Source organism: Littorina saxatilis, linkage group LG9 (assembly GCF_037325665.1).
Source record: "Littorina saxatilis isolate snail1 linkage group LG9, US_GU_Lsax_2.0, whole genome shotgun sequence".
In the NCBI taxonomy this organism is placed as follows: Eukaryota; Metazoa; Mollusca; class Gastropoda; order Littorinimorpha; family Littorinidae; genus Littorina; species Littorina saxatilis.
In genome coordinates this window covers 51,426,563-51,453,141 of record NC_090253.1, presented here as the reverse complement: position 1 = coordinate 51,453,141, position 26,579 = coordinate 51,426,563, and the positions used below count along the sequence as shown (strand labels likewise).

The following is a 26,579-nucleotide window of genomic DNA, read 5'->3' as shown; positions in this document are numbered from 1 at the left end:
CTCTCCAACACATAAAACGATGACACTTGCAACCGCCTGTAGGCTACTCCCCAACCGAAAGTAGACCATGTGATATGACGTCGCACGGCTGTTGAAGGTGGTCGATAACAAGGTGTGACACATCGGGTGCCTGCCGAGGTTAGAGGTATACCGACAATTCCACCTTCCCTGAGAGTTCACCCTCTTGACCCTTGCCTCGTTTGTGTTGAAACAGGTCAGTACCTTTGCTGTATATTTATATCAAGAACACATGATCGTAGGAAGAACATTTTGGCTACTTTCTGTTGTGTTCCATAATTATGTGAGCAGTGATGTCGCTTCTTCCCGTTTTACTGACAGCTGGTATTGATTCCTTGTGGTGGTGTACGTGATGTAGCGATTTTTCAGTATGTTGTGCAAGCAGTGGAGCTTTACGTATATATATGACAGTTTTTAACCCGCCATTTAGGAAGCCATACGCTGCTTTCGGAGGAAGCATGCTGAGTATTTTGGTGTTTCTATAATCCGCCATTACTCTGACATGGATTACAGGATCTTTTCCGTGCGTACTTGGTCTTGTGTTTGCCTGTACACACGAAGGGGGATAAGTCACTAGCAGGTCTGCACATAATTATGTTGACCTGGGAGATCGGAAACGGAAACCTTAACCCACCAGGCGTGGCCGGGATTCGAACCCACGACCTTCCGCTTTGGAGGCCGGCGTCTTACCACCTAAGCACTGCGCACGTCAATTGCCCTTTCAAATGAATACATTAAAATTGGAGGGAAATAGGCAACGAATAGCTGCCTGTAAACATAAGAATTCACAATAACACATTAAAACTTGTTTGCAATTAGAGTAGCTTGTTTTTTTGTTTCTTTCAACTTTTATACTTTTTATTAAAGGCACAGTGCGCCTCCCGTAAACCATCACAGATACTGTCAGGCTTTTACACACAGTACAAACACCCTTCCATTTGAACGCTCACCGAACGGGAACATCCTAGGTGCCCTACGAAAAGAGCGAGCAATTTTCAAAGACTTAATTTTGCGGATTGTCTCAGTAGACAATCGGACCGTGGTGCGTTTTGGCGCTAGACCTATAACTTTTATTATCTAAATAATAAATTGCCAGCTTGTTACACAAACATTCGTAAATCATAAAATAATTCTTTTTTCATCAAGACAAGATCAGTACAATTCAAAATTTTGAAAGTTTGAAAAAAGAAAAGCCCGGAAGCAGGGTCACGTAAGGTCGTGGTTCTCGTAGCAGACGACGGTTTATGCCTATCGGCAGTTCCTCTGAACAGTCAAAAGCCATCGCGAGAGTGCTATTGCAGATAAGCTCACATCGAGTCGCATTCAAATTACTAACTGACGACTGCATTGTGCAAAAGGGAAACTGGATCACACGGATTCACAATGGCTCAGGGGTAAGATAAACCACGCAAAAATAAATTCTTTGAAAATTGCTCGCTCTTTACGAAGGGCACCCAGGATGTTCTCAAGCGGTGAGTGTTTAATTGAAAGGGTGTTTGTACTGTGTGTAAAAGCCTGACAGTTTCTGTGATGGTTTACGGGAGGCTTACTGTGCTGTAAACATGCCGACGCCTCAGGCCGGTTAAAATGTAACAAAATCAGCAATGTTAACATTTGTCTGTAAATTAAAATGTTTCTTACTTTCAGATTTCATACGTCATATCCTCAGCCTCATATCGGACGACATTCTGACGCTGAAGATGGCTTCCGGTAGTGATGAAAATACTGCGGACACCTGTGCGGTGTGTTTGGAAACGTATCACGATCCCAAATTTCTACCCTGCCATCACACGTTCTGTGCCAAGTGCATCACGGATCTTGCGAAGCGTCACACGAGGGGACGTTTCCCATGTCCCTCCTGTCGCAAGCCCACCTCTCTGCCTGACGGGGGAGTTACCGCCCTGCAGGCCAATTTTTACCTCAAGAAACAGTCAGAAAAAAAACAAAAGAAAAAAACCCAGCCAGATAAAAATAAGGAGATGTGTAAACTCCACACTGAGAAAGAGCTGGAGTTTTTCTGTGTCAAGTGCCAAGAGGCCATCTGTATCAACTGTAAGCTGACCAAACACGAGCAGCACCAGACAGAAGACCTTCACACAGCCATCCAACAGAAACGGGAAGAAATACTTACTGAAAATGCTCGTCTGCAGAAAAAAGAGAAAGACCTCAGGGAAAGACTGAAGACAACGAGAGCAGAGCAGAAGGCCGTGCTGGACAAGAAGGCGTCAGTGGATAAAAACATACGTAACCGACACGCCGTCGTGATGGCCGCTGCCGACAAGTTCAGAGATGAGGCTCTGGACTCGCTTCGTTCTGTCAGCACAGACATTGACAGCGGTATTGTCAAGGTCCTAAACCAGCAAGAAAACGACCTGAAAGAACTCTTGAGAATTAAGCGACAAGTTGAACGGGCCTGGAATTACGGAAGAGCGAGTGATGTCATGTCTGTTGTCCAAGAGTTGAAGACAGGACGCGGCAGTAAGCAAGCGTTGGCCAAACTGACGTCACAGGAGTTGACAACCGTCTGTCGTCCCGTTCTCGATTTCAAGGTCACGGGTGATATCATGCTGCAGACGACACATGACTTTATGGGCACAGTGACTAAGATGGAGATGGAGGTTGCAGCGCCTAAAGTGAGGGTGGTGAAGCGGTTCCCGTGTGGGAAAAAGGCTGACATTGAGGTATTTTCTCTCTGTCATGTTGATAGTAACCAGCCAGGTATGTGTGTGTCCTATGAACGGCGCGGGCTGAAGGGAGACGCTCTGGGGACAAAATTTAGCGAGGATGGGGAGTACATAGAAAGAAGTGACCTTGTCGGTAAAGTGTCTCGCACAAGGTATGCCAAAGGAAAACTAATGTCCGAAAGCCCTCAAGTCGGCTGTATTAACTCACACAGCAAATCACGGACGACTGCACACTTCCGACTGAGCAACAACTTGTCAGGGAAGGCAGACGTCGTCAATGTCAAAGTGACATCGTCAAATCCATTAACGGTAGAAAAGAAAACCGAATTCTCCATCAACGTGGGAGCTCATCGTGCATTCGACGTGGACGAGACAGGACAGTTCTTCGCCGTCGTGGAGGAGCCTACATTCCCTGAAACGTGGCGCAAAGTGAAGCTGTACCAGAGACCGGGAGGTTATCCTGTCAGCACCTACACCCCTCCTGCACATCTCTCTTGCTTCCAGCCGTCCGACGTGTGTTTCTACAGGCTGGGTGGTGAACAAGTTCTTCTGGTGACCGATGAGCTCAATGACTGTATCCATGTTGTGTACTTTCAATCTGGTCAACTATCAAAAGTACCTTTCCTTGCCCAGGGCTGTCCCTGGCTGATCCAACCCACCGCCATCACTGTGGATGTCTCCGCTCGCCTGTGGCTGGCCTGCAGGGGTGGTACCATCCTCTGTATGGAGCCCGTCGATATGTGATACACAGGTAGGCAGTTACAATCTTTCAATTCCGTCTGCTTATAGCTGTTGGTCTCTTTATCTGTCTGTCCGTCTGTCTATAATTATGTATGCCTCTCTCTCTCTCTCTCTCTCTCTCTCTCTCTCTCTCTCTCTCTCTCTCTCTCTCTCTCTCTCTCTCTCTCTCTCTCTCTCTCTCTCTGTCTGTGTCTCTCTCAATGTGTGTTATATGCATTTAAATGTAATCCCAAAATGATAATCCAAGGCAATACTACGATGGCGGAAGAGGAAAATGCCTAACGTAAATAATTTGCCATTGGGTAACGTCTAGACGGATATTGACGAGTACAGTGAAGATGTTAAGGCTTGACTAATGAGTTTTGTTTATATATTTCAGGTTTGACGGGAGCGCTCCTGAACTCTGTGACAGAAATGTGCCCATGGAACCATCACAGTTATATATATGTAACATGCACTGCAGACTGGACTCGCTGATTGTGATTGCCTTAACTAGTGTCATGGGTGTGCTCCCACACTCTGTCACACCACTGTGCTCAAGGCATGAATACAGTGATACAGATAGCTACGGAACGTGCACGTCAGAGTGGACTTTGATTAATTTCAGTACGCTGCTTTTAATTGATTTCGGCAGGCTGCTTTTGTTTGATTTCAAAATGCTGATTTATTTTTATTTCAAAGTGCTGATTTTGTTTGTTTGATGTATTTCACTTTGTTTATGGGAGTGCTCCTAGCTGTACTGTTACTGTTACATCTCTGTGACCGAGAGACCAACACAGGGAAACATATTCTTTGTAGACTGGACTTGCTGATTCTGGGTCTGTTTCAACTTGCTGATTCTGGGTCTGTTTCAACTTGCTGATTCTGGGTCTGTTTCAACTTGCTGATTCTGGGTCTGTTTCAACTTGCTGATTCTGGGTCTGTTTCAACTTGCTGATTCTGGGTCTGTTTCAACTTGCTGATTCTGGGTCTGTTTCAACTTGCTGATTCTGGGTCTGTTTCAACTTGCTGATTCTGGGTCTGTTTCAACTTGCTGATTCATTCTAATCATGTCATGGGAGTGCTCCTGTACTCTGTAACACACATACTAAATGCGCCAACGCAATGCTAACATGCTGATTTTGACCTATTTCAAATCGCTGATTTTGATTCATTTCACTGGTGTCGTGAGAGTGCCCCATGTGCTCTGTTGCATCATTGTTTCTTTGGTTCCAACACAGGGATATGTAAGGCGCCTTGCAGCTAGATAACTTGCTATCGGGAGGTCAGTTTTCGTCGTACTTATTTGTTGGGGGCCCGGTAGCTCGGTTGGTGGAGCACTGGATTTGTGATCCGATGGTCACGGGTTCGAATCCGGGATCGGGACGAACACGGGTCAACTTTTTGTTTAAAATCAGAGACGGTGCCCATGCTCCACCCCTGTGTCATTACTGTGGCACGTAAAAGACCTTGGTCCATCTGCAGTTTGTGTAGGTGGCTGATTACACCTAAACCCGCATACACCTGGGTAGCGCGACTCCGTTGCTGCTAGCTTTCCACTGGGAGGAAGCGACCCGAATTTGTCAGTGATGGGACAATACAGGTAATGAAAATAAAATGAAAAGTGGAAATCATCCGAGACTCTGAAGTGTAACTTCTAATGCTGCTTAGAAAGGACAATCGTAGTAGTTGTTATCATTTAGTTGTCTTAATAATTAACAAATCGACAGTTGCAGATATCTAATTTTGTAATTTGTTTTACTTAGAATGCTTGCGTGCTTGAATAACTTGACGAGGAGATTGTTTGTTCTAACATAAACATGTTTTGATTTTAACGTGCATAAACACCGTTTTGTGCAGGTTGCTGGTATGTTTTGGTAAATGCTTATTGAATACATAAACAAAATAAACGAACGAATGATTAATGACTGATTAAACAAACGGGCCAATAAATGCCGAACGGATGAACGATGCATAAATGAATTAATCAATGAGTGATGCATTGGTTAACTGATGAAGATGGCCTGATTGGTAAAGAGAGCTCCGTCAAATGTGTGGTTGCCTCGCTGAATCTATTTCTTTTTTATTTCTCAACAATTGGTAACGTTATTTGATGAATGTTTATAAATCTGATGTGCATTGTCCACTTAAGTTTATCTGTAAGTATGTCCATATGATAATCTTCGTAAAGAGTTGATGTATACAGTAAGATGTTTCTGATATAGAAAGGAATACCTGGAAGAAAAATGAGTGGAAAATATAGATAATTAGGTGTTGGTAGGTAATTACGTACTACTTGTTGAGTACTCAAACTTCTTAATGGTGGACGGTGATAGGGTTAAAATAAGATATGGTAATACACTTTCAGGAGAACTGCGACATGGGTTTACAGTGATTACATGCCAAAAAGAAGTTATATATATATATATATGTGAGTGAATGGCATAATGCATATTACATTGATGTGTTTAATTGTGAACGAGACAATTGAAAGTAAATGCATAGTATTTGGAAAAGAGGAGACTGTTTAATAATATTGTAAATAAAAGCGGGAGAGAGACAGAGACAGAGACAGAGAGAGAGAGAGAGAGACAGCCAGACAGAAAGACAGGCAAATAGGAACAGAGAGAGACAGAGATACATGCAGACAAAGAGAGACAGACAGACCAACTGACTGAACAAAACAATAAAACAACACAAACAAAGGAACTCTTATTTTGATTGGATCAACCCCCTTGATCATTCTATCGCATTATATCAATTTAACTTTTATTTTTCTATCTTGTAGTATGTTATCGTGTCCTCTCGTATTGATGTTCTTGTATCAACAATATCGCAACCTGTCACATAATGTTATCTTCCTTTTAGTCTCTTTCTCTGTCAATTATATGGACAGATGCAATGTTATGTTCACCATTCCGAGACAACTCAATTTTCAGTACTCTCACTAAGAATTATAAAAACAAATTGCAAGACTTGGATGGCTTTCTCCTTCTAACCCAACCGACCAACCTTTAACGTGTTTGTAATGAGCGGTTTTGCTGCTAGCATTAGTCACCTCCCTTGGCCCAAGGGAGAGAAGCGTCTTACCTCCCTGGCGCGAGCGCTAGAGGACACGGGTGAAAAATCGCTTCTTTGCGATGTGTAAATCGGTACTTTTCTATTTAATTTCTGCAGCTTAGGTAACTGCGCCATGTGTAAAAGATGGGTAGCATATGATTCGGACATACCTCGACACCACAAATTTATAAAACAATGAAGACTATGCGCAGTTACCTAAGCTGCAGAATAAAATAGAAAAGTACCGATTTACACATCGCAAAGAAGCGATTTTTTTCCCCGTGTCCTCTAGCGCTCGCGCCAGGGGAGGTAAGCAGGGCTAGCAGCAAAAGCGCTCATTAACATAGTCAATCAATTTTCCTCGTTTGTGCAGCAACACCCAAGCCAGGAAAACTTCCTGGTCGACTGTGCAGATACCACAAACACACAGCTTGGCACACAATGATTCGTCCTACAGGCTCATGCAAACGTTCAATTGCCTTTGAATACGAAGCAGAAATGCAGAAAGAGGGTCTTATCAAAATGGGCCTGGAGATATATCGACATCTGCAGCGACTTTGCTCTGTGTGTGTCTGTGTCTGTGTCTGTGTCTGTGTGTGATATTCACAGCAGCAGTCTATACATTACCATAACAAAGCCAGAGTGAAGCCCTTTTTTGTTCATTAAAGTACACCACTTCCCACTCCCCCTCCTCACACACACACCAACAGACTCGTCTCGATTCGGAGGCCGTTTCAAATCATTTAACTTGACTATATGTTTATACAACAACAACAACAGAAGCAAAAAACAAACTACACAACTCTCATTTTATTTTTATTTTCCCACACCCAAACGCGATCTCTCCAACACATGAAAAGATGACACTTTGTACCGCCTGTAGGCTACTCCCCAACCGAAAGTAGACCATGTGATATGACGTCGCACGGCGTTTGAAGGTGGTCGATACCAAGGTGTGACACATCGGGTGCCTGCCGAGGTTAGAGGTATACCGACAATTCTACCTTCCCTGAGAGTTCACCCTCTGGACCCTTGCCTCTTTTGTGTTGAAACAGGTCAGTAACTTTGCTGTATATTTATGTCAAGAATACATGATCGTAGGAAGAACATTTTGGCTATGTTCTGTTGTGTTCCATATGTGAGCAGTGATGTCGCTTCTTCCCGTTTTACTGACAGCTGGTATTGATTCCTTGTGGTGGTGTACATGATGTAGCGATTTTTCAGTATGTTGTGCAAGCAGTGGAGCTTTACGTATATGACAGTTTTTAACCCGCCATTTAGGAAGCCATACGCTGCTTTCGGAGGAAGCATGCTGAGTATTTTGGTGTTTCTATAATCCGCCATTACTCTGACATGGATTACAGGATCTTTTCCGTGCGCACTTGGTCTTGTGTTTGCCTGTACACACGAAGGGGGATAAGTCACTAGCAGGTCTGCACATAATTATGTTGACCTGGGAGATCGGAAACGGAAACCTTAACCCACCAGGCGTGGCCGGGATTCGAACCCACGACCTTCCGCTTTGGAGGCCGGCGTCTTACCACCTAAGCACTGCGCACGTCAATTGCCCTTTCAAATGAATACATTAAAATTGGAGGGAAATAGGCAACGAATAGCTGCCTGTAAACATAAGAATTCACAATAACACATTAAAACTTGTTTGCAATTAGAGTAGCTTGTTTTTTTTGTTTCTTTTATATTTTTTATTAAAGGCACAGTGCGCATCCCGTAAACCATCACAGATACTGTCAGGCTTTTACACACAGTACAAACACCCTTCCATTTGAACGCTCACCGAACGGGAACATCCTAGGTGCCCTACGAAAAGAGCGAGCAATTTTCAAAGAATTAATTTTGCGGATTGTCTCAGTAGACAATCGGACCGTGGTGCGTTTTGGCGCTAGACCTATAACTTTTATTATCTAAATAATAAATTGTCAGCTTGTTACACAAACATTCTTAAATCATAAAATAATTCTTTTTCATCAAGACAAGATCAGTACAATTCGAAATTTTGAAAGTTTGAAAAAAGAAAAGCCCGGAAGCAGGGTCACGTAAGGTCGTGGTTCTCGTACCAGACGACGGTTTATGCCTATCGGCAGTTCCTCTGAACAGTCAAAAGCCATCGCGAGAGTGCTATTGCAGATAAGCTCACATCGAGTCGCATTCAAATTACTAACTGACGACTGCATTGTGCAAAAGGGAAACTGGATCACACGGATTCACGATGGCTCAGGGGTAAGATAAACCACGCAAAAATAAATTCTTTGAAAATTGCTCGCTCTTTACGAAGGGCACCCAGGATGTTCTCAAGCGGTGAGTGTTTAATTGAAAGGGCGTTTGTACTGTGTGTAAAAGCCTGACAGTTTCTGTGATGGTTCACGGGAGGCTTACTGTGCTGTAAACATGCCGACGCCTCAGGCCGGTTAAAATGTAACAAAATCAGCAATGTTAACATATGTCTGTAAATTAAAATGTTTCTTACTTTCAGATTTCATACGTCATATCCTCAGCGTCATATCGGACGACATTCTGACGCTGAAGATGGCTTCCGGTAGTGATGAAAATACTGCGGACACCTGTGTGGTGTGTTTGGAAACGTATCACGATCCCAAATTTCTACCCTGCCATCACACGTTCTGTGCCAAGTGCATCACGGATCTTGCGAAGCGTCACACGAGGGGACGTTTCCCATGTCCCTCCTGTCGCAAGCCCACCTCTCTGCCTGACGGGGGAGTTACCGCCCTGCAGGCCAATTTTTACCTCAAGAAACAGTCAGAAAAAAAACAAAAGAAAAAAAAACAGCCAGATAAAAATAAGGAGATGTGCAAACTCCACTCTGAGAAAGAGCTGGAGTTTTACTGTGTCATGTGCCAAGAGGCCATCTGTATTAACTGTAAGATGACCAAACACGAGCAGCACCAGACAGAAGACCTTCACACAGCCATCCAACAGAAACGGGAAGAAATACTTACTGAAAATGCTCGTCTGCAGAAAAAAGAGGAAGACCTAAGGGAAAGACTGAAGATAACGAGAGCAGAGCAGAAGGCCGTGCTGGCCAAGAAGGCGTCAGTGGAGAAAAACATACGTGACCGACACGCCGTCGTGATGGCCGCTGCCGACAAGTTCAGAGATAAGGCCCTGGACTCGCTTCGTTCTGTCAGCACAGACATTGACAGCGGTATTGTCAAGGTCCTAAACCAGCAAGAAAACGACCTGAAAAAACTCTTGAGAATTAAGCGACAAGTTGAACGGGCCTGGAATTACGGAAGAGCGAGTGATGTCATGTCTGTTGTCCAAGAGTTGAAGACAGGACGCGGCAGTAAGCAAGCGTTGGCCAAACTGACGTCACAGGAGTTGACAACCGTCTATTGTCCCGTTCTCGATTTCAAGGTCACGGGTGATATCATGCTGCAGACGACACATGACTTTATGGGCACAGTGATTAAGATGGAAGTGGAGGTTGCAGAGCCTGAAGTGAGGGTGGTGAAGCGGTTCCCGTGTGGGCAGGAGGCTGACATTGAGGTCTTTTCTCTCTGTCATGTTGATAGTAACCAGCCAGGTGTGTGTGTGTCGTATGAGCGGCGCGGGCTGAAGGGAGACGCTCTGGGGACAAAATTTAGCGAGGATGGGGAGTACATACGAGGAAGTGACCTTGTCGGTAAAGTGTCTCGCAGAAGGTATGCCAAAGGAAAACTAATGTCTAAAAGCACTCAAGTCGGCAGTTTTAGCTCACACAACAAATCACGGACGACTGCACACTTCCGACTGAGCAACAACTTGTCCGGTAAGGCAGACGTCGTCAATGTCAAAGTGACATCGTCAAATCCATTAACGGTAGAAAAGGAAACCGAATTCTCCATCAACGTGGGAGCTCATCGTGCATTCGACGTGGACGAGACAGGACAGTTCTTCGTCGTAGTGGAGGAGCCTACGTTCCCTGAAATGTGGCGCAAAGTGAAGCTGTACCAGAGACCGGGAGGAGATCCTGTCAGCACCTACACACCTCCTGCACATCTCTCTTGCTTCCAGCCGTCCGACGTGTGTTTCTACAAATTAAACGGTGAACAAGTTCTTCTGGTGACGGATGAGCTGAACGACTGTATCCATGTTGTGTACTTTCAATCTGGTCAACGATCAAAAGTACATTTCCTTGCCCAGGGCTGTCCCTGGCTGATCCAACCCACCGCCATCACTGTGGATGTCTTCGCTCGCCTGTGGCTGGCCTGCAGGGGTGGTACCATCCTCTGTATGGAGCCCTTCGATATGTGATACACAGGTAGGCAGTTACAATCTTTCAATTCCGTCTGCTTATAGCTGTTGGTCTCTTTATCTGTCTGTCTGTCTGTCTATAATTATGTATGCCTCGCTCTCTCTCTCTCTCTCTCTCTCTCTCTCTCTCTCTCTCTCTCTCTCTCTCTCTCTCTCTCTCTCTGTGTCTGTGTCTCTCTCAATGTGTGTTATATGCATTTAAATGTAATCCCAAAATGATAATCCAAGGCAATACTACGATGGCGGAAGAGGAAAATGCCTAACGTAAATAATTTGCCATTGGGTAACGTCTAGACGGATATTGACGAGTACAGTGAAGATGTTAAGGCTTGACTAATGAGTTTTGTTTATATATTTCAGGTTTGACGGGAGCGCTCCTGAACTCTGTGACAGAAATGTGCCCATGGAACCATCACAGTTATATATATGTAACATGCACTGCAGACTGGACTCGCTGATTGTGATGGCCTTAACTAGTGTCATGGGTGTGCTCCCGCACTCTGTCACACCACTTTGCTCAAGGCATGAATACACTGATACAGATAGCTAGGGAACGTGCACTTCAGAGAGGACTTTGATTAATTTCAGTACGCTGCTTTTAATTGATTTCAGCAAGCTGCTTTTGTTTGATTTCAAAATGCTGATTTATTTTTATTTCAAAATAATGCTGATTTATTTTTATTTCAAAATGCTGATTTTGTTTGTTTGATGCATTTCACTTTTTGTATGGGAGTGCTCCTAGCTGTACTGTTACTGTTACATCTCTGTGACCGAGAGACCAACACAGGGAAACATATTCTTTGTAGACTGGACTTGCTGATTCTGGGTCTGTTTCAACTTGCTGATTCATTCTACTGATGTCATGGGAGTGCTCCTGTACTCTGTAACATACATGTACTAAATGCACCAAGGCAATGCTAACATGCTGATTTTGACCTATATCAACTCGCTGATTTTGATTTATTTCACTGGTGTTGTGAGAGTGCCCCATGTGCTCTGTTGCATCATTGTTCCTTTGGTTTCAACACAGGGATATATATGTCAGGCGCCTTGCAGCTAGATAACTTGCTATCGGGAGGTCAGTTTTCGTCGTACTTATTTGCTGGGGGCCCGGTAGCTCAGTTGGTGGAGCACTGGACTTGTGATCCGAGAGTCATGGGTTCGAATCCGGGATCAGGACGAACACGGGTCAACTTTTTGTGCAAAATCAGAGACGGTGCCCATGTTCCATCCCTGTGTCACTACTGTGGCACGTAAGAGACCTTGGTCCATCTGCAATTTGTGTAGGTGGCTGATTACACCTAAACCCGGATACACCTGGGGAGCGCGACTCCGTTGCTGCTAGCTTTCCAATGGGAGGAAGCGACCCGAATTTCTCAGTGATGGGACAATGAAGGTAATGAAAATAAAATGAAAAGTGGAATTTAAGTGTAACTTCTAATGCTGCTTCGAAAGGACAATCGTAGTAGTTGTTATCATTTAGTTGTCTTGATAATTAACAATTCGACAGTTGCAGATATCTCTGTAATTTGTTTTACTTAGAATGCTTGCGTGCTTGAATAACTTGACGTGGAGATTGTTTGTTCTAACATAAACAGGTCTTGATTTTAACGTGCATAAACACCGTTTTGTGCAGGTTGCTGGTATATGTTGGTAAATGTTTATTGAATACATGAACAAAATGAACAAACGAATGATTAATGACTGATTAAACAAACGGGCCAATAAATGACGAACGGGTGAATTAATCAAGGAACGATGCAATTGATTAACTGGTGAAGATGGCCTGATTGGTAAGCAAGCATGAATAAAGAGAACCCCGTCAAATATGTGGTTGCATCGCTGAATCTATTTCCTTTTTATTTCTCAACAATTGGTAACTTTATTTGATGATTGTTTATAAATGTGATGTACATTGTACACTTAAGTTTATCTGTAACTATGTCCATGTGATGATGTTCGTAAAGAGTTGATGTATACAGTAATGGTGTTTCTGATATAGAAAGGAATACCTGGAAGAAAAATGAGTGAAAAATATAGATAATTAGGTGTTGGTCGGTAATTACGTAGTACTTGTTGAGTACTCAGACTCCCTAATGGTAGACGGTGATAGGGTTACAATAAGATAAGGTGATACACTTTCAGGAGAACTGCGACATGGGTTTACAGTGAATACATGCCAAAAAGAAGATATGTGTTAGTGAATGGCATAATGCATATTACATTGATGTGTAAATGTGAACGAGACAATTAAAAGTAAATAAATAGTATTTGGAAAAGAGGAGACTGTTTAATATTATTGTAAATAAAAGCGGGAGAGAGAAAGAAAGAGAGAGAGACACAGACAGAGAGAGACAGAGAGAGAGACAGCCAGACAGAAAGACGGGCAAATAGGAACAGAGAGAGACAGAGATACATGCAGACACAGAGAGGCAGAAAGACCAACTGACTGAAAAAAACAATAAAACAACACAAACAAAGGAACTCTTATTTTGATTGGATCAACCCTCCTTCTTACCCAACCGACCAACCTTTAACGTGTTTGTAATTAACATTGTCAATCAAAACTATGTTCCTCGTTTGTGCTGCAACACCCAAGCCAGGAAAACTTACTGGTCGACTGTGCAGTTACCACAAACACACAGCTTGGCACACAATGATTCGTCCTACAGGCTCATGCAAACGCTCAATTGCCTGGGAATACGAAGCAGAAATGCAGAAAGAGGGTTTTATCAAAATGGGCCTGAATACATATCGACATCAGCAGCGACAATGCTGTGTGTGTGTGTGTGTGTGTGTGTGCGGGCGTGCGTGCGCGCGCTTGTGTGTGTGTGTGTGTGTGTGTGTGTGTGTGTGTGTGTGTGTGTGATATTCACAGCAGTCTATACATTACCATAAAGCCAGAGTGAAGCCTTTTTTGTTCATTAAAGTACACCACTTCCCACTCCCCCTCCCCACACACACACACCAACAGACTCGTCTCGATTCGGAGGTTGTTCTAAATCATTTAACTTGACTATATGTTAATACAAAACGAAAGAAGCAAAAAGCAAACTACACAACTCTCATTTTATTTTAATTTTTCCCACACTCCAAACGCGATCAATTCTCCAACACATGAAAAGATGACACTTGCAACCGCCTGTACTCCCCAACCGAAAGTAGACAATGTGATATGACGTCACACGGATGTTGAAGGTGGTCGATACCAAGGTGTGACAAATCGGATGCCTGCCGAGGTTAGAGGTATACCGACAATTCCACCTTCCCTGAGAGTTCACCCTCTTGACCCTTGCCTCGTTTGTGTTGAAACAGGTCAGTACCTTTGCTGTATATTTATATCAAGAACACATGATCGTAGGAAGAACATTTTGGTTACTTTCTGTTGTGTTCCATATGTGAGCAGTGATGTCGCTTCTTCCCGTTTTACTGACAGCTGGTATTGATTCCTTGTGGTGGTGTACATGATGTAGCGATTTTTCAGTATGTTGTGCAAGCAGTGGAGCTTTACGTATATGACAGTTTTTAACCCGCCATTTAGGAAGCCATACGCTGCTTTCGGAGGAAGCATGCTGAGTATTTTGGTGTTTCTATAATCCGCCATTACTCTGACATGGATTACAGGATCTTTTCCGTGCGCACTTGGTCTTGTGTTTGCCTGTACACACGAAGGGGGATAAGTCACTAGCAGGTCTGCACATAATTATGTTGACCTGGGAGATCGGAAACGGAAACCTTAACCCACCAGGCGTGGCCGGGATTCGAACCCACGACCTTCCGCTTTGGAGGCCGGCGTCTTACCACCTAAGCACTGCGCACGTCAATTGCCCTTTCAAATGAATACATTAAAATTGGAGGGAAATAGGCAACGAATAGCTGCCTGTAAACATAAGAATTCACAATAACACATTAAAACTTGTTTGCAATTAGAGTAGCTTGTTTTTTTGTTTCTTTCATATTTTATACTTTTTATCAAAGGCACAGTGCGCCTCCCGTAAACCATCACAGATACTGTCAGGCTTTTACACACAGTACAAACACCCTTCCATTTGAACGCTCACCGAACGGGAACATCCTAGGTGCCCTACGAAAAGAGCGAGCAATTTTCAAAGAATTAATTTTGCGGATTGTCTCAGTAGACAATCGGACCCTGGTGCGTTTTGGCGCTAGACCTATAACTTTTATTATCTAAATAATAAATTGTCAGCTTGTTACACAAACATTCTTAAATCATAAAATAATTCTTTTTTCATCAAGACAAGATCAGTACAATTCGAAATTTTGAAAGTTTAAAAAAAAGAAAAGCCCGGAAGCAGGGTCACGTAAGGTCGTGGTTCTCGTAGCAGACGACGGTTTATGCCTATCGGCAGTTCCTCTGAACAGTCAAAAGCCATCGCGAGAGTGCTATTGCAGATAAGCTCACATCGAGTCGCATTCAAATTACTAACTGACGACTGCATTGTGCAAAAGGGAAACTGGATCACACGGATTCACGATGGCTCAGGGGTAAGATAAACCACGCAAAAATAAATTCTTTGAAAATTGCTCGCTCTTTACGAAGGGCACCCAGGATGTTCTCAAGCGGTGAGTGTTTAATTGAAAGGGTGTTTGTACTGTGTGTAAAAGCCTGACAGTTTCTGTGATGGTTTACGGGAGGCTTACTGTGGTGTAAACATGCCGACGCCTCAGGCCGGTTAAAATGTAACAAAATCAGCAATGTTAACATATGTCTGTAAATTAAAATGTTTCTTACTTTCAGATTTCATACGTCATATCCTCAGCGTCATATCGGACGACATTCTGACGCTGAAGATGGCTTCCGGTAGTGATGAAAATACTGCGGACACCTGTGCGGTGTGTTTGGAAACGTATCACGATCCCAAATTTCTACCCTGCCATCACACGTTCTGTGCCAAGTGCATCACGGATCTTGCGAAGCGTCACACGAGGGGACGTTTCCCATGTCCTTCCTGTCGCAAGCCCACCTCTCTGCCTGACGGGGGAGTTACCGCCCTGCAGGCCAATTTTTACCTCAAGAAACAGTCAAAAAACAAAAAACAAAAAAAAAACAAGCCAGATAAAAATATGGAGATGTGTAAACTCCACACCAATAAGGAGCTGGAGTTTTTCTGTGTCAAGTGCCAAGAGGCCATCTGTATCAACTGTAAGATGACCAAACACGAGCAGCACCAGACAGAAGACCTTCACACAGCCATCCAACAGAAACGGGAAGAAATACTTACTGAAAATGCTCGTCTGCAGAAAAAAGAGGAAGATCTCAGGGAAAAACTGAAGACAACGAGAGCAGAGCAGAAGGCCGTGCTGGACAAGAAGGCGGCAGTGGAGAAAAACATACGTGACCGACACGCCGTCGTGATGGCCGCTGCCGACAAGTTCAGAGATGAGGCCCTGGACTCGCTTCGTTCTGTCAGCACAGACATTGATAGCGGTATTGTCAAGGTCCTAAACCAGCAAGAAAACAACCTGAAAGAACTCTTGAGAATTAAGCGACAAGTTGAACGAGCCTGGAATTACGGAAGAGCGAGTGATGTCATGTCTGTTGTCCCAGAGTTGAAGACAGGACGCGGCAGTGAGCAAGCGTTGGCCAAACTGACGTCACAGGAGTTGACAACCGTCTGTCGTCCCGTCCTTCACTTCAAGGTCACAAGTGACGTCATACTGCAGAAGACACGTGACTTCATGGGCACGGTGACCAAGATGGAGATGGAGGTTGCAGCGCCTGAAGTGAGGGTGGTGAAGCGGTTCCCGTGTGGGCAGGAGGCTGACATTGAGGTCTTTTCTCTCTGTCATGTTGATAGTAACCAGCCAGGTGTCTGTGTGTCGTATGAGCGGCGCGGGCTGAAGGGAGACGCTGTGGGGACAAAATTTAGTGAGGATGGGGAGTACATACGAAGAAGTGACCTTGTCGGTAAAGTGTCTCGCAGAAGGTATGCCAAAGGAAAACTAATGTCCGAAAGCCCTGAAGTCGGCTGTATTAACTCACACAGCAAATCACGGACGACTGCACACTTCCGACTGAGCAACAACTTGTCAGGGAAGGCAGACGTCGTCAATGTCAAAGTGACATCGTCAAATCCATTTACGGTAGAAAAGAAAACCGAATTCTCCATCAACTTGGGAGCTCATCGTGCATTCGACGTGGACGAGAGAGGACAGTTCTTCGCCGTGGTGGAGGAGCCTACCTTTCCTGAAATGTGGCGCAAAGTGAAGCTGTACCAGAGACCGGGAGGGGATCCTGTCAGCACCTACACCCCTCCTGCACAGCTCCCTTGCTTCCAGCCGTCCGACGTGTGTTTCTACAAACTAAACGGTGAACAAGTTCTACTGGTGACGGATGAGCTGAACGACTGTATCCATGTTGTGTACTTTCAATCTGGTCAACTTTCAAAAGTGCCTTTCCTTGCCCAGGGCTGTCCCTGGCTGATCCAACCCACCGCCATCACTGTGGATGTCTTCGCTCGCCTGTGGCTGGCCTGCAGGGGTGGTACCATCATCTGTATGGAGCCAAGGAACAAGTGATGCTTGGTAGGTGTATCTGCCCGTCTATTCATATATCTGCCTGTCTGCCTGCCTGTCTGTTCGTCTGTTTATTCGTGTCCTGTACAAATATTTGTGAGTTACAATTGCAATTCCGCAGTAAATGTTGGCTCCTTTCGTTGCAGGATCATTTTATTCAGAACGTTTGGAGTAGTGTGAACGCAGCGTGAATTAGGCGCTACACTAATTGAAATCGACTGGTATCTGTCGCGGACAATAAAAAAAAACCTGTCAAGAATACTAGGAAAGAGGAAAGATGATTACAGTCCGAAATTGTGCTGTAAGTCGATGAAGAGGGATCACAAAGGCAATAGTAAAGTAATCAACAGTACAGTTGTGTATGGTCTTTTTTTTCTACCATCTTACTTTTTTTGTTATTGCCGGAAAGGGGTGGATAGAGAGGTCGTTTTGTTGTTGTTTTTGTGTGTGTGTGTGTTTGTTTGTTTGGGGGTGGGAGTGGCACATAAATCTACCCTCTGTTCGTTAGAATTCAGCACAAAAGCCATGATCGCACTTAATCGTTGAAACGGCAATCGATGAAAACACTCCACAAAAGCTTTAACAGGTAGTTCGACTAAAATACTTGTAATACAATACAGTACAATACAATATATCAGTGCCATTCATTATACTGAAATGCAGTTTAAAGCAACAACACGTTAGTTTCTGAAGACATAAACTCGCTTGATGACAAGAACAGGGTTTCATCACAATTAACACATAATATGCTTACATTAAAACAATTTAAAATATATGGTCATGTCTGTTTTCAGGGCACCCGTGACCTCCCTGCATATTTGCTTCATCGCTGTAGACGGGATGTCATTTCAAAAAGATGTCTACAATGTTTGGCAGCTGTTGCCATAACAACTGGTGCCGTGATCCAGAAGGAAGATCTCAGAATCCTCATACTTTGCATTGTTCTTCACTAATAATTTTCTTGCGGAACTTTTGCATGTTTCGTCTCTTGTGGCGGATGTAGAAAATCAAACTAAGATCATAGATGTCAGTGATATTTTGAATCGTTAAGTATGAGTCATTGTTGTTTGGACCGGCACGGTTGGCCTAGTGGTAAGGCGTCCGCCCCGTGATCGGGAGGTCGTGGGTTCGAACACCGGCCAAGTCACACCTAAGACTTTAAAATTGGCAATCTAGTGGCTGCTCCGCCTGGCGTCTGGCATTATGGGGTTTGTGCTAGGACTGGTTGGTCCAGTGTCAGAATAATGTGACTGGGTGAGACATGAAGCCTGTGCTGCGACTTCTGTCTTGTGTGTGGCGCACGTTATATGTCAAAGCAGCACCGCCCTGATATGGCCCTTCGTGGTCGGCTGGGCGTTAAGCAAACAAACAAACACAAATTGTTGTTTGGTTAAAAGAAACGTTATCGTCATTACGCCGTGCATGGACAATTGAATTGGTGCATAGACAATTGAATTGGTACTTGGTCAATTTGTCATGGAGCGTGACAATTGTTACACACATTCATGCGCTTTCTGAGAAAAAAGACACCTACAACAGAACAATTCATATATTTTATTTTAACTACCTGCCGTCGCTTGTTCATGTTTATATAATGAATGAGACTTGTACATGTTTTTGGTTCAATATATGCAAAAGCTTATCTGTGTTATAAACTGTGTGTGATTTTCTCATGACATAATGTTTGCCTGAATATACGCCAGAGATATAACAATCAATTTATTCCAGTTACATGTCAATAGTCTCAATAAATTAGTTTTATAGTCTCGGATTGGACTGTACAATTTTGCTAATAAAAGGAGGTGGCCATTGGCTTAGTTTGTACGGTACAGTGGCTTAGTTTGTACGGTACAGTGGCTTAGTTTGTACGGTACAGCTAATACATGCTCCTTGAATCCAAATAGAAGAACTCAGAAATAACTTTCAGGTTTGTATGGGTTGCAAAAGAGTAAATACTCTTGCTTTTATTGAGGCAAACTTTCCACGCGTGGTCCTTGTCCACGTGTTTCAGACACACCCTCGCTAGTGACTGGCCTATGGTATTACGTTGGAAAGCTTGCCTACATAAAAGCAAGTGTAGTCCAGTATTGGCGTTAACCGGTAATTACCGGTCTTTTACCGGTCTTTTACGGGTTGAAATTAAAAAAATACCGGAAAAAAAATCGGCTGCCGGTAAGCCCTACTTGTTGAGTTTTAGAACTACCGGTTTTTTTCGCTGGTAAAACAACAAAACCAGTACTCTGAGTTTGACTCTTCGCTGGTTCCAATGACCTGCCTACCGCTTTTTTCTGGACAGTTTGCATCACAGAAGTTTGTGTACCGGTTTGAAAAAATACTCACACCATCACTGTAGTCATGTTTTCAAAACCTATACAAATGAGAGTTATTTCTGAAAATCGTCCATTGCGACCTCAGCAGACGTTGACAGGGCTTAGCAGGTAATGGTAAATATACACGTAGATGTTTTGAAATGAAATATTTATGGCTGGGAATTACAGTTTTGCACAAAAGCTTATAGCTGCCAAAATGTTTTTGTTTTTTATATCATATAATTATTACCCGCGTAACTGGAGCTTTACTATTCATGAATGTGTATTTTAACGCACTAGTAGCCTACGATGTGCGATAATGAGACATATATCTTTGACTGTACACACAGATCCGGTTCTTGTTTTGTTCTTCATTTTTTGACTCACCTGCGAAGCAAAAGTGAGTCTATGTACTCACCCGAGTCGTCCGTCCGTCCGTCCGTCCGTCCGTCCGGACGTCCGGAAAACTTTAACGTTGGATATTTCTTGGACATTATTCAGTCTATCAGTACCAAATTTGGCAAGATGGTGTATGATGACAAGGCCCCAAAAAACATACATAGCATCTTGACCTTGCTTCAAGGTCAAGGTCGCAGGGGCCATAAATGTTGCCTAAAAACCAGCTATTTTTCACATTTTTCACATTTTCTCTGAAGTTTTTGAGATTCAATACCTCACCTATATATGATATATAGGGCAAAGTAAGCCCCATCTTTTGATACCAGTTTGGTTTACCTTGCTTCAAGGTCAAGGTCACAGGAGCTCTTCAAAGTTGGATTGTATACATATTTTGAAGTGACCTTGACCCTGAACTATGGAAGATAACTGTTTCAAACTTAAAAGTTATGTGGGGCACATGTTATGCTTTCATCATGAGACACATTTGGTCACATATGATCAAAGTCAAGGTCACTTTGACCCTTATGAAATGTGACCAAAATAAGGTAGTGAACCACTAAAAGTGACCATATCTCATGGTAGAAAGAGACAATAAGCACCATTGTACTTCCTATGTCTTGAATTAACAGCTTTGTGTTGCATGACCTTGGATGACCTTGACCTTGGGTCAAGGTCACATGTATTTTGGTAGGAAAAATGTGTAAAGCATGTGAGTCGTATGGGCTTTGCCCTTCTTGCTTAATTTTTTTTTTTTTACTTTATCCAAGCGGAGCGCGGGCGAAGCCCGCGCGTAGCGAGGTAGTTTTTTTTTTCATCTCCCAGCACTGAAAATTTTTTGGCCAAGTGGTGTCTGTCTGGACATTGTTCTAGAATTCATCTTTTAGCACAATATTAGCGACACTGTTTGGACAATTCTATTAAAATTAGGCGTACAAACTGATTTTGTTTCGGGGAATCCTCTCAGAGGATCAGAATTTTCATATAATATCATCGGAAGCTGTTACAACGGGAAAATGTGAAACTTTTGTCACTTTTTAACATGGAATTTCATCTTTGAGCGTTTCAAGCGGACTTTAATAAAATAGTTATTTGCGAATTAAGCAGCGGAAGACACTCACCGGTTCAACATGTGTATGGTCATTAAACCTCAAAACATTTCAGTAAGTGGTTTAGACAAACACCTCCGCCATGTGAGGGTGACTGGTTTGTAGCTGAAGAGTTTTTTTCTAAAGTGTGTTCTAAATACAAATGACGTACTGGTAATGATGTAATGAGTTGTTCTAATCTTGTTCTTGGAACTCTTGCTGTTCCAAGCTTGTTCTTAGCAAGTCTTGGTGACGAGAACAAAGACTATCAATGAAATCTTTAGAAATAACCTCTGACAACGACGACGATGACGACGACGACGACGACGATAACAACAACAACAACAAATGACATCGACGACGACGACGACAACAACAACAACAACAACAACAACAACAACAAAAACAACAAAAACAACAACACGAGAACAACAACAATCACGACAACGAACATGACAACAACAACACCAACAACTACGACGACAACTACAACGACTGGGTTATGATGACATCACCAATGATTTAAAGGCCGTTAAAAAATCGTTAAATCCTATTTCTTCACTGATTCTTATGAAATTTTAAAGGTAGGTTTGTTGTCCCCAACTTATTTTCACTCCATACTTTTCCAGAAGAAAAACATAATTTTGGCAGTTAAAAACCGTTAAAATTCAATTCTTCACCGATATTTATGAAATTTTGTGGGTAGGTTCGTTGTCCCCAACTGATTTTCACTCTATACTTTTCCAGAAGAAAGACATAATTTTGGCAGTTAAAAAACGGTAAATTTCAATTCTTCACCTATCTTTATGAAATTTAGTGGGTGGGTCCGTTGTCCCAAACTGAATTTTAAAACATACTTTTCCAGACAAAAAACCTTATTTTTGGCAGTTAAAAACCGTTAAATCTCAATTCTTCATCGATATTTATGAAATTTTGTGGGTAGGTTCGTTGTCCCCAACTGATTTTCACTCCATACTTTTCCAGAAGAAAAACATAATTTTGGCAGTTGAAAACCGTTACATTTAAATTTTCACCTATCTTTTTGAAATTTAGTGGGTGGCTCCGTTGTCCCAAACTGAATTTCAAGACAAACTATTCCAGTCAAAAAAACTTATTTTTGGCAGTTAAAAACCGTTAAGTCTCAATTCTACACCGATATTTATGACATTTTGTGGGTAGGTTTGTTGTCAGATTTGACATGATGGCAGAATTGAAAGTGTGAGATATCCTGATGTTTCACAATTTATGCTGCATAATTCAGCCCCATAGGCGCTTGAATTTTAGGTGGAGTTGGGTTTTTTTTCAGCCCAAACCAGTAACCCCCACATGGTTTTCATGTCCCTTTCTGAGAGACTTCAAGAAGTTTCAATTTGACGTCATGATTAGCCTGCCGCATTAGCAAGTATGAAAACACGTCATCGATGACACATTTTAAGACAGAGAGAGAGAGAGAGAGAGAGAGAGAGAGAGAGAGAGAGAGAGAGAATCATGTACACACAGATGGACGACTTCGCTTGGGGTATGTACTGCCCGGCAGTACACATCTACTTAATTCTTTAAGATTATGTTTTTGTTTAACTACATGTTGATTGTTACGTTTCCGTAGCTCTGTTATCAATGACTTAATTTGAAATTAATGTTACAGAATAAACTATGGTATCCGATCATATCTGACTGTTCTTTCTGACAGAGAGTGTGTACTTATGTGTTCGTACCGACATGTTAGTTAACTGTCCTTTTTGAGGCAAATATGTTGTTTTCTTTAACCCTCGATCAATAATTGACTGAGTTAAGTTGTTGATGGCTGGAGAGATGTGTGCTGTTTTTTTTTTCTTTACTCGGGATTTCAGAGATAACATGCTTGTCACATTATATGTTGTTGTGTGTGTGCGTGCGTGTGTGTGTGTGTGTGTGTGTGTGTGTGTGTGTGTGTGTGTGTGTGTGTGTGTGTGTGTGTACATTGCAGTGGAGCTTTTTAAAATTTGTTATAATACTTATCAATCTCCAAAGCACTAACAATAATTGTGTGTGTGTGTGTGTGTGTGTGTGTGTGTGTGTGTGTGTGTGTGTGTGTGTGTGTGTGTGTGTGTGTGTGTGTGTGTGTGTGTGTGTGTGTGTGTGCATGGTCCCCTTCACCCTTCAAAACCACAGTTCAACACCTGTCGCCAACTTGTTTTCGAGCGCACAATACATCACAACCGAAAGTAGAACACATGGCGTAAAAACCGGAATGTGGGGTGACTCACGCAATCTCTCTTGGCTATAACTAACTTGTTATAAAGTTTTGGATTTGAAATCAACTTTTTTCGATTATGCAATATCATAATGATAACAATACCTTCACATACTTTTCTGTTCTTTGTCTGTATCAAAGAAAGTCTTTTACTTATTTCTATGTTAATTCCGTGAGACATAATCGCTATTCTGACTTTGACGTGTGACGTAGAGGTTACATGCCGAGTCTCAGTGATTCTTAAAAATAATGGTCGAAGTTAGCGGATCATGAAAAAATCGAGCCTCGTGTAAACAGTTCACCTCACGGTCTCAGATCTTGTCCTGCTTTACCTGGGATAAAACCACCCCTCCACTTGGTCACATACCAAAAATAAGCAGCAGCGATGGTGTCTGTGCACGGTGGTAATTTTTAAAGGATTAATTTCGTGTAAGGCGCTGGTGCCTTATTCCAACATTAATTCATCAACATATTCAAACTCACCCTAGCAAGCGGTCAGGGTTTTGAATTTTGGTATGTGACTTAGTGGAGGGATAGTCGTTTCTCGTGTAAAAGAAACAGCACATAAGCAGCCAATTTGGGAACGTTTTCTGACGATCTGGACCTTAAAATGTTCAAGGGACATTTGCTGTACTGTCAAAACAAGTCGACATTTTGGGAATGCTGCCGGAAGGAGACCGTAATATATGGTTGCATCATTGTCAACTGGTTACACTCACACACGCTCAGTCACACTCGCTCACTCACACACGCTCAGTCAGACTCACTCACACACGCCCAGTCAGACTCGCTCACTCACACATGCTTAGTCAGACTCACTCACACACGCTCAGTAAGACTCACTCACTCACACACGCTCAGTCAGACTCACTCACACACGCTCAGTCAGACTCGCTCACTCATACACGCTCAGTCAGACTCGCTCACTCACACACGATCAGTCAGACTTGCTCACTCACACTCGCTCACTCACACACGCTCAGTCAGACTCGCTCACTCACACACGCTCAGTCAGACTCGCTCACTCACGCTCAGTCAGATTCACTCACTCACACACGCTCAGTCAGACTCGCTCACTCACACACGCTCAATCAGACTCGCTCACTCACATACGCTCAGTCAGACTCGCTCACTCACACACGCTCACTCACACACGCTCAGTCAGACTCGCTCACTCACACACGATCAGTCAGACTCGCTCACGCACACACGATCAGTCAGACTTATTCACTCACACACGCTCAGTCAGACTCGCTCACTCACACACGCTCAGTCAGACTTGCTCACTCACACTCGCTCACGCACACACGCTCAGTCAGACTCGTTCACTCACACACGCTCAGTCAGACTCGCTCACTCACGCTCAGTCAGATTCACTCACTCACACACGCTCAGTCAGACTCGCTCACGCACACACGATCAGTCAGACTTGCTCACTCTCACACGCTCAGTCAGACTCGCTCACTCCCACACGCTCAGTCAGACTTGCTCACTCACACTCGCTCACGCACACACGCTGAGTCAGACTCGTTCACTCACACACGCTCAGTCAGACTCGCTCACTCACGCTCAGTCAGATTCACTCACTCACACACGCTCAGTCAGACTCGTTCACTCACACACGCTCAGTCAGACTCGCTCACTCACACACGCTCAGTCAGACTCGCTCACTCACACACGCTCAGTCAGACTCGCTCACTCACGCTCAGTCAGATTCACTCACTCACACACGCTCAGTCAGACTCGTACACTCACACACGCTCAGTCAGACTCGCTCACTCACGCTCAGTCAGATTCACTCACTCACACACGCTCAGTCAGACTCGCTCACTCACACACGCTCAGTCAGACTCGTTCACTCACACACGATCAGTCAGACTCGTTCACTCACACACGATCAGTCAGACTCACTCACTCACACACGCTCAGTCAGACTCGCTCACTCACACACGCTCAGTCAGACTCGTTCACTCACACACGCTCAGTCAGACTCGCTCACTCACACACGCTCACTCACACACGCTCACTCACACACGCTTAGTCAGACTCGCTCACTCACACACGCTCAGTCAGACTCGTTCACTCACACACGCTCAGTCAGACTCGCTCACTCACACACGCTCACTCACACACGCTCACTCACACACGCGTTTAGTCAGACTCGCTCACTCACATACGCTCAGTCAGACTCGCTCACTCACACACGCTCACTCACACACGCTCACTCACACACGCTCAGTCAGACTCGCTCACTCACACACGCTCACTCACACACGCTCAGTCAGACTCGCTCACTCACACACGCTCAGTCAGACTCGCTAACTCACACACGCTCAGTCAGACTCGCTCAGTCACACACACTCTGTCAGACTCGTTCACTCACACACGCTCACTCACACACGCTCACTCAAACACGCTCATTCAGACTCGCTCACTCACACACGCTCACTCACACACGCTCAGTCAGACTCGCTCACTCACACACGCTCAGTCAGACTCGCTCACTCAAACACGCTCAGTCAGACTCGCTCAGTCACACACGCTCTGTCAGACTCATTCACTCACACACGCTCACTCACACACGCTCACTCACACACGCTCATTCAGACTCGCTCACTCACACACGCTCACTCACACACGCTCAGTCAGACTCGCTCACTCACACACGCTCGGTCAGACTCGCTCACTCACACACGCTCAGTCAGACTCGCTCGGTCACACACGCTCTGTCAGACTCGTTCACTCACACACGCTCACTCACACACGCTCAGTCAGACTCGCTTAGTCACACGCGCTCAGTCAGACTCACTCACTCACACACGATCAGTCAGACTCACTCACACACGATCAGTCAGACTCACTCACACACGATCAGTCAGACTCACTCACTCACACACGCTCAGTCAGACTCGCTCACTCACACACGATCAGTCAGACTTGCTCACTCACACACGCTCAGTCAGACTCGCTCACTCACACACGCTCAGTCAGACTCGCTCACTCACACACGATCAGTCAGACTCACTCACACACGATCAGTCAGACTCACTCACACACGATCAGTCAGACTCACTCACTCACACACGCTCAGTCAGACTCGCTCACTCACACACGATCAGTCAGACTCACTCACACACGATCAGTCAGACTCACTCACTCACACACGATCAGTCAGACTCACTCACACACGATCAGTCAGACTCACTCACACACGATCAGTCAGACTCACTCACTCACACACGATCAGTCAGACTCACTCACT

General features: G+C 44.0%; 2 protein-coding genes and 2 long non-coding RNA genes across 7 annotated transcripts in view; all 4 read left to right on the top strand.

Moving 5' to 3' along the window:
* The window catches only part of LOC138976411 (uncharacterized), a 151,356-nt gene extending 128,607 nt beyond the window's left edge, over window positions 1–22,749 (top strand). The window contains exon 2 of the long non-coding RNA XR_011458980.1: window positions 20,545–22,749. This is a non-coding gene — a long non-coding RNA (uncharacterized lncRNA). The remainder of the gene's footprint in view (window positions 1–20,544) is intronic.
* Window positions 1–26,579, top strand: part of LOC138976412 (uncharacterized) — a 556,176-nt gene that overhangs the window by 254,594 nt on the left and 275,003 nt on the right. The window lies entirely within an intron of this gene.
* Window positions 32–13,036, top strand: LOC138976397 (uncharacterized). 3 transcript variants are annotated; one of them, XM_070349250.1, is made up of 3 exons: window positions 32–214; window positions 8,974–10,761; window positions 11,115–13,036. In XM_070349250.1, exon 2 carries the CDS (start codon window positions 9,027–9,029, stop codon window positions 10,752–10,754), a length of 1,728 nt encoding a protein of 575 aa, XP_070205351.1. In that variant the 5' UTR covers window positions 32–214; window positions 8,974–9,026; the 3' UTR covers window positions 10,755–10,761; window positions 11,115–13,036. The 3 variants fall into 3 exon arrangements, with proteins under 3 accessions (XP_070205351.1, XP_070205349.1, XP_070205350.1); XM_070349248.1 differs by lacking the exons at window positions 8,974–10,761; window positions 11,115–13,036 and adding exons at window positions 1,666–3,453; window positions 3,823–6,290 and having other exon boundaries at window positions 41–214; XM_070349249.1 differs by lacking the exon at window positions 32–214 and adding an exon at window positions 7,408–7,537.
* LOC138976392 (tripartite motif-containing protein 59-like) lies at window positions 13,940–22,749 on the top strand. 2 transcript variants are annotated; one of them, XM_070349243.1, is made up of 3 exons: window positions 13,940–14,069; window positions 15,514–17,300; window positions 18,086–22,749. In XM_070349243.1, the coding sequence occupies exons 1-2, from the start codon at window positions 13,982–13,984 to the stop codon at window positions 17,292–17,294; spliced, it is 1,869 nt and encodes a 622-aa protein (XP_070205344.1). In that variant the 5' UTR covers window positions 13,940–13,981; the 3' UTR covers window positions 17,295–17,300; window positions 18,086–22,749. The 2 variants fall into 2 exon arrangements, with proteins under 2 accessions (XP_070205344.1, XP_070205345.1); XM_070349244.1 differs by having other exon boundaries at window positions 13,953–14,069; window positions 15,536–17,300.

Bases quoted from the DNA above. Each gene is read 5' to 3' on its own strand.
- LOC138976397 (XM_070349250.1), top strand. From the start codon at position 9,027: ATGGCTTCCGGTAGTGATGAAAATACTGCGGACACCTGTGTGGTGTGT.
- LOC138976392 (XM_070349243.1), top strand. From the start codon at position 13,982: ATGCCTGCCGAGGTTAGAGGTATACCGACAATTCCACCTTCCCTGAGA. The intron at 14,070-15,513 runs GTCAGTACCTTT...TCTTACTTTCAG, and splicing joins CCTCGTTTGTGTTGAAACAG to ATTTCATACGTCATATCCTC.